General features: G+C 38.0%; 1 protein-coding gene across 1 annotated transcript; it reads left to right on the top strand.

The window, feature by feature from the left end:
* The first annotated feature begins 273 nt into the window (after positions 1–273).
* Positions 274–5,374, top strand: LOC100807240 (transcriptional regulator STERILE APETALA). Its single transcript, XM_003545028.5, has 2 exons — positions 274–792; positions 4,019–5,374. The coding sequence occupies exons 1-2, from the start codon at positions 517–519 to the stop codon at positions 5,174–5,176; spliced, it is 1,434 nt and encodes a 477-aa protein (XP_003545076.1). The 5' UTR covers positions 274–516; the 3' UTR covers positions 5,177–5,374.
* The last annotated feature ends 1,694 nt before the right edge of the window (positions 5,375–7,068 follow it).

Below are 7,068 nucleotides of genomic sequence, written 5' to 3'. Positions count from 1 at the left end.
AAATGTAGAGGAGAGGGAGAGTTTGAGGAGGAGGACCACCACCACCACGTTGCATTTGAAAAACACCTGAAGACCATGGCACCAGTTGAGTTGCTATAGCTGGATTGAAAAACCAACCCACAGCCGTCCTCGCAGTGCGGAAACATCTCCAGAAACCACAAATATCATAAGTGTAAAAAGCATAGTATAGTATTAATAATATATTATTACTATTATTATATTGTTATTAATAACGATATGATTATTTTATTGAATAGTACAAATTTGATGGAGAAAGGTGTATGGTGTATGCAGAGGTTTGGTTTTAAAGTTGTAGGTAGGTGTAGAGATTTAGAGATACACAAGACATAGACATAGTATGATAGTATAAGGAAGAATTCCCAGACACCTCCTCCTTTTGGGTCCCTCACTTTGTGTCCTTATCTCCAACCTTTTTGTCCTTGTTCCCTTTCCGGTCTGGTCTGGTCTGGTCCTCCTTCCCCACTTTTATAGCCTCCACACTTCACTCACACCCTCATGTCTTCTACTTCTTCTTCGTCATCATCATCATCATCAACTTCTTCTTCAACCCCATATGACGCTGTTGCCCCTGATATCCCTGGCCCTAGTACGAGGAGAACCACCCGTAGTGGTCAATTTGAAGCTTCTTCCTCCTCCTCTCAGCGTCAACGTGCTATGAATGAGGTCTTGCCTGAGCCTTTTCTTGAAGCTTTGGCCACCCAACTTGCCCTTGATGCTGCCAACTACAATGGTCGTCTTTCTGCTGCTTCTGCCCTTGCCATTTTATTTCAGGTAGGTACTTTTCTCTCTTCTTCTTTGAAATACAAGTATGAGTGAAGTCTCACGAGTACGAATGTAAAGGTTGAAGACCACCTTAATATATATATATATATATATATATATATATCCCCTTAATTAGTTTCTTTAGCCCCATTTAACTTTTTTGCTTGCTATGAGAGTTGTTAAAAAAGATAAATTTTTTATGATTGCTCATATTGGTTGGTTGTGTTTGCCTTACTTAATCTGATGATGGATTCTTAGTTTGCTTAAAATGAAGATTTGTAGAATCTTCAGCATGCGTAACGGATAGCTTTTTCAGTTCCGAAACTAGACAAAATATTGGTCAAGTCAGACGTGAACCCTAGCATTGCAACCTGCAGATGCTGATTCTTTTTATTTCATCTTAATAATAATATCGACATTATGGATTTAACTTAATTAATAATATTATATGTATATATCATATCCGTTTCTTTTATTTATTCGGATTTTTTTTTCTTTTTGTGTATTGTTTAAACTTTAGAGAGGCATACATTATTCAACTCAGTGGATAAGGGGAGATGAGTGCCGATTTAGGTTTTAGTTGAAGATGCTTTCAAGCATCCGAGAAGAAACTGTTCCGCGAAAGCAGCTACTTTACGTGGGTCTTTTTCAAACTAAATGTGTGTCCCTTTCAAAAAAGGGTGTTTTTTTCCTTCTTGCCAATATCTGTTCTCTCTTCCTCTTCAAAAATGTCTAGTTTTGGACCTCCTTTTCACAACCAATGAAAAGGCTTACATTGGCTTCGATTTGCTGTTTCCCTTTCTTGGCATGAATCCTTTTTGACTGAGCTTTTCCCTGCTATCTAGGCTAGAAGATCCATTGCATGCCTTTCTATCTCAAAATATGTGGATGCTAGCTTTTTTACTTTGTTTTAAAAGAAGTTGCTTTCTGAAATAATAACATTAGGAGGGAGGCATATATAGTTATTTATGTCTCATTCCTAGCGTCCTTGTAAGTGTACCATTTCCATATATAGTTGGAACATTCATAATGTACACTTTTTTTTATCCTGCTTGTTGCATATAATTAATTTATAATATTTCGGAAGGACACCATTTCGGAAGCACACCATTTCTTTTTCTTAATCTTAATAATATTATATATTATTAAGATTAAGATAGTTGATAGAAGGTTAACTATAGTATGAAAGTTAATTAGCTTTCTCTTATCATTCATTTGTGTTCAAAGAATAAGCTTGTCTGGTTAAACTAGTCAGTCGATGTACTTCCAAGCAATCGAAATCTGGAAAATAGATTTGAAATTACATTAATTCGTAACAACAATAATAATAATAATAAAAATAAATTTTGATTACATTCTCACAAATGAAGAAGAGATTCTTAGTTACATTATTTAGTTAGAGTGTCGTCCTATTCTGGTATTTATTTTCCTACTGATAAATAAAAAAGTTCCTACTCTATTAGTTACAATATAGGAGTATATTTTTTCTGATAGAAAATACCAATTGCATTTGGTTGCAGGATAAACTTTGCACCTTCTCTAGTCTCAATCAAGGTTTGAAACATTTGAAATAACCGGTGATTAGTCGTTGCTTTAATATCCTATAATCTAAACTGGCATGTATACATGCGGTCAAAAAGCAGCATTTGTGTAATGCCAAAAGGCACATGGAACCCTATTCTTGTCGTGGCGACACTCCATTCCTTTTGTTTCTATCTGAGAAGTTCACACTTATTATAATTTTAGCTTTCTTTCCCAATAAATTAAATACTAATATCATATGGTGTGTACTATATAGGTTATGATAATAATAATTGCACACCACTCACACAACATAGTTGGGACTCGGGAGTTGGGGCATGCATATTTTTTAGTTGTACTTAAAAACTATAACAGCTCTATAAAGGTGGATCTTTTTGGATAAAATTATGTACCAACGTCTCTTATAAACATTATAATTATTAATGTATAAAGTACTCATATAAACCTATGAAAAATTCTTTTTTGTTTATTAAGAATTTCACCTGTACCTTTATTATTAAATATGCAAACCATATTTAAAATTTATTTTTTCACATTTAATCACAGTATTTAATTAAGAAAAAATCCTCCTTCATTTTGTTAATCTAAGTTTCCCTTCAGGGCGCTTGGACTGGTCCTTGTGTGCGTGGATAGAACTAGAGATTCGCTGTTTGAAACAAGACAGGCCCCTTGGCCACACCTTTCTTGGAAATGAAACTGAAATGTTTGTGGGGAAGCACGCTTTTCATACCCATGTTTACATTATACACACACACATGCCTACACGAACAGGAACTACGATATTGACTAGTTTCGTTATTTTGCCGTATCCCCGCTATGGCATGGACCACATGTATACAAGCCATGATCTGATGTCATCTGTGTCTTCTTTTCACTCATTGCTAGATCTCCCCACTCTCAATTCAAATTGTCGTATATTTTAATCCTTCTACGGATTTATTCTGTTAAATTTTCTCTTCTAGGGCATGTTGATAGATAACTCATATTCTAGCTGGACAAGTCGAACCTAGCTCACCCTTTTGACCCATTTGACAATTACTTGGCTACCTCTATGAGATAGTATATCCATGGAATATCTTTCTCTGTGCTTATTCTAGTATGTAAAAATTGCACTTTGTTATATGGACTTGTCATTGTTACAAATTAAGATTGTGCAAGCTTATAGCTAGCTCATGGTGGATTCTTTAATTTAATTCTGTGTTTAGGAGGAGCTTATGCATATTTCATACGTAAGGCATGCCATATAGCAGTGTTGTCATTATTATCTAAGATTCTAGAGTATCTAACTGAAAATAAGTACACTGACATAATAATAAATAAAGATTAAATGAGAAGCCATTTACTACTAGGTACTGTAAGCATTGCTTCATTTGAAGGCAAATAATCTCTAGTCCCGAGTAGCTCTCTGCAAGCTTTAGCTAATAGTAGCTACCTGCTTCTGCCATCTTCAATAGTTTCTCTCTTCACCCTTTTCATCTATTACTACCTACTTATAGTTAAGAAAAAAAAAACCCACAAAAATCAAATATACATATTCTTTTGTTTTTATGCTACAGGATTTTATAAACAAAACGATTTCTCTGCTTTCTATTTTTGGATAAATAATTCTAGGGACTTGCTTAATTTATCAATCAAGCTCTCGTGCAAGCTATTTTAACTTACAGCTAGGTTGGTTGAAAAATTGTGCATGCAGGTATGTTCCACGTGGCGAGAGGTGTCGCGGTCGGATCTGCTGTGGCAGCGGCTCACGAGACGCATATGGCGACGCACCTATCGACTGAGGGCCACGTGGCAGCTGGAGTACATGTATTGGCATCGGACGGCCAGGAACTTCTCGACAGGGAGACACAGGTTTTTCGACCCACCGGTGTTTGACCCTTCGGATCACCACCTCCTCCAGAACCTGCTCTGTCGCTGCCTCGCCCTCTCCGACACCCACCTGGCCTGCGGCTTCGTCGACGGCACCGTGCGCCTCTTCGACCTCGAAACCCGGGCCCACGTCACCACCTTCTTGTCCCTACACGGCCACCTCTTCGGGCCTTTCTCACGCTCAGTCTCGGGCATTGTTATCTTCAACTCTAACATTGCCTTCGCCAGGCTGGACGGGGATATCTACGTGGATAACGTGAACGGGCCCGGGCCTGGGCCCAGCCAAGCTCGCCGGGCCGTGGAGGGTGACGTTGTCAACAACGGGGTGCTGGTCGGGTTCGCTGGAACGGGCCGGTGGTGGGTGGGCCTGTTCGCGGGAATAGCGGGGCGGGCTTTTCAGATATGGGACGCGCGGAGCGAGGAGCGCGTGTTCGTTGGTGGTTCTTTGACGGATCCAGAAACGGTTATGGGGTGGCATATGCTGACGGAGTTAGTTGAAGCCGTGGGGCGCGTGCGGGTGACGGAGCGTGAGTATGTTGTGGCGTGCACGGGTTCGAGGTTGGTGTGTTTCAGTTTTCGGAACCCGGAGGTGTTGTTGCGTGACGTGGGGTCCACGACGGGGTTCGTGGTGAGTTCGCTGGACGCGAGTCAGGAGGCGTATGTGGTGGTTGAGAGGAACGGCGTGGGAACGGTTCGGCGAGTGAGCACGTTGGAGCGGTTGAGTCGGTTTCGGTTGAACCGGTTATTATGGGTTCAGGGTTTGTGGGCTTGCATGAACCTTGGCTACGCGTTAACCTATTCGCCTTCGCCTTCGCCTTCCTTGAGGGTTTGGGACATTGAGCAAGCCATAGGACGCTTGTGTGTCACACTTGGCCTCAGAGCTGGAGAGCTGAATAGCTTCGTGGCCAATGACAGACACGTCGCTATCTCTTCCAATGACAATAACATTAACTTATTGGATTTTGGTGTACAGGATCCTTAGCCTTAGACTTAGGTTTAGGAATTATTATTACTAGGAGTACTATGCTCTCATTCATTCTAACTTCCCATTCCTTTTTGTACCTATCTCTCTCTTTCGATCTTTCTCACAAAATTCACATCCATTGTTGTTGTTACTACTACTACCACTGTTATTATTATTATTATTTAATATTTCCTTCTCTCCCTTGGTCACTATCTATTTGTTCTACGTAGTAGACAGGCCGAGGCAGGCACCTAGTAGATGTTGAGAGTTTAGTAAGTCCAAAAACATGGGAATCTAGCATGCATGCGTTCACTTGGATCTTCCAATAGTCAATTATAAATGTTGTCGGGTGTTCAACTTGATACCCATTTTTTATAATTTTTAATTACTGTATCTTTTTGTCCACTGAACTTGGAGGAATAAAACTACATTTATATTTCATCAAGTTCCGTTTTTTAAATAAAACTATTTTTAACATGGTTCCCAGGAGTCTATTACTATATTACACGTGTTCATCGCATCTGAGCAAATTTGATAATGACTTTTGACCTATAAATTTAACTAAAGGAAGTTTATTTAATAGAACCTGATCAAATAAAAAGAAATTAATGGCTGTCACTCAAAATCAAACTACATTGTTTTGAATTTCCTTTTTTTCTCTTCCATTCTAAACAGAACCAAATTAAAACACCTATACTCAACTGTCTAATACTATTCTTTATACTATCTCAAGCTAATAATATCTTGTTCCATGCTAGTAGTTAAGTTACATTTCATTACCTGTTATTAATCACCATATCAATCGAGTAAAGCTATCTTATCCAACCATTTGAGTATGTGACAAAGATGTTTGGATTTTACTTGGTTTTGATATGGTGGTTATGAATGAAGAAAATACAAGCAACTCATGACAAGTTTCATGGTGTGATTAACATGGTGGCTCAAGGAACTTGTAAGTGAGAGTATATCAAAAGTAGTTTTGCTTAATTAATAGTTAAAGTGATTTATGAGAAATTAAGAAGGTTGATTTACTAGCAAGCTTTGAACAATATTATCATAACTTGAGGTGAGTATGACAATTTTACAAGATGATGTTTCAAAGTCAGCTTAAAGGAGGATAAAAAAAAAAGAGAGAGAATGCAATCTGATTTTTGGGGTGCTAAACGACATTGGTGTTTTTTTTTCAGGAGACTCCATCGTTTTAAAGGTCCAAACTTGTGATTAAATTTGCTGAGACATCTAGTGTATACATTTGTTGTAGATGAGTTTTGTTATGTTTTGTTTTCTTCTATATTGGTATGTATAAGAACTAAATGTTTTCCATATAATTAAGAACCGAATGAAAAAAAATGTATAAAGGCAGAAGAGGTTTTAAGTTTTCTTCCCTGTCAGAAATCTCAAAATTTGTATTTATACCTAATAAAAAAGAACCTAATCAACACCTAAATTTAAAGTTGATCACACGTGTGATTTTTTTTTAAAAATACCCCATCATTTACTATTTATCACATCATCATCGCGTTTGCAAGGGAGTACGTACACCATTATGGTGCCAAACTTGAGTCGTTGGTTATAAACATGCTTCTATTAATTTATATAAATACTGTTCACTACGTAAGTGTAAATGCAAGAGACGCCGCAAGTGCAAGTAAGCAGGAAAATAATTTTGAAGTTTTAGTTATGCAGAATAGCCAAAAATATAAAGGCCGTACAAGCATGAACAGTTACGAAATTAAAAGCTTATGATAAAAATGAATGACAAGTTCTTTATTAGGGCATTTAAAAGAGGGAAAGAATAAGGAGAAAGTGAGGGTAGAGACATGCATGGTGGTAGCCTCTACTACTGCTCTCTAGTCCCTAGTCTCTCCTGCTTCTATGCTTGACAATGCTTTTCTTCTGCTGGTCTGTCT

This window comes from Glycine max, chromosome 14 (assembly GCF_000004515.6).
Source record: "Glycine max cultivar Williams 82 chromosome 14, Glycine_max_v4.0, whole genome shotgun sequence".
NCBI classification, from domain to species: Eukaryota; Viridiplantae; Streptophyta; class Magnoliopsida; order Fabales; family Fabaceae; genus Glycine; species Glycine max.
Note: the sequence above shows the minus strand (reverse complement) of the source record. Positions and strands in the feature narration are given on the sequence as shown.

What these genes read in the sequence shown, in the direction of transcription:
- LOC100807240 (XM_003545028.5), top strand. Translation starts at nt 517, where the DNA reads ATGTCTTCTACTTCTTCTTCGTCATCATCATCATCATCAACTTCTTCT. An exon ending in CCCTTGCCATTTTATTTCAG is followed by an intron (nt 793 to 4,018) that starts GTAGGTACTTTT and finishes TTGTGCATGCAG; the next exon opens with GTATGTTCCACGTGGCGAGA.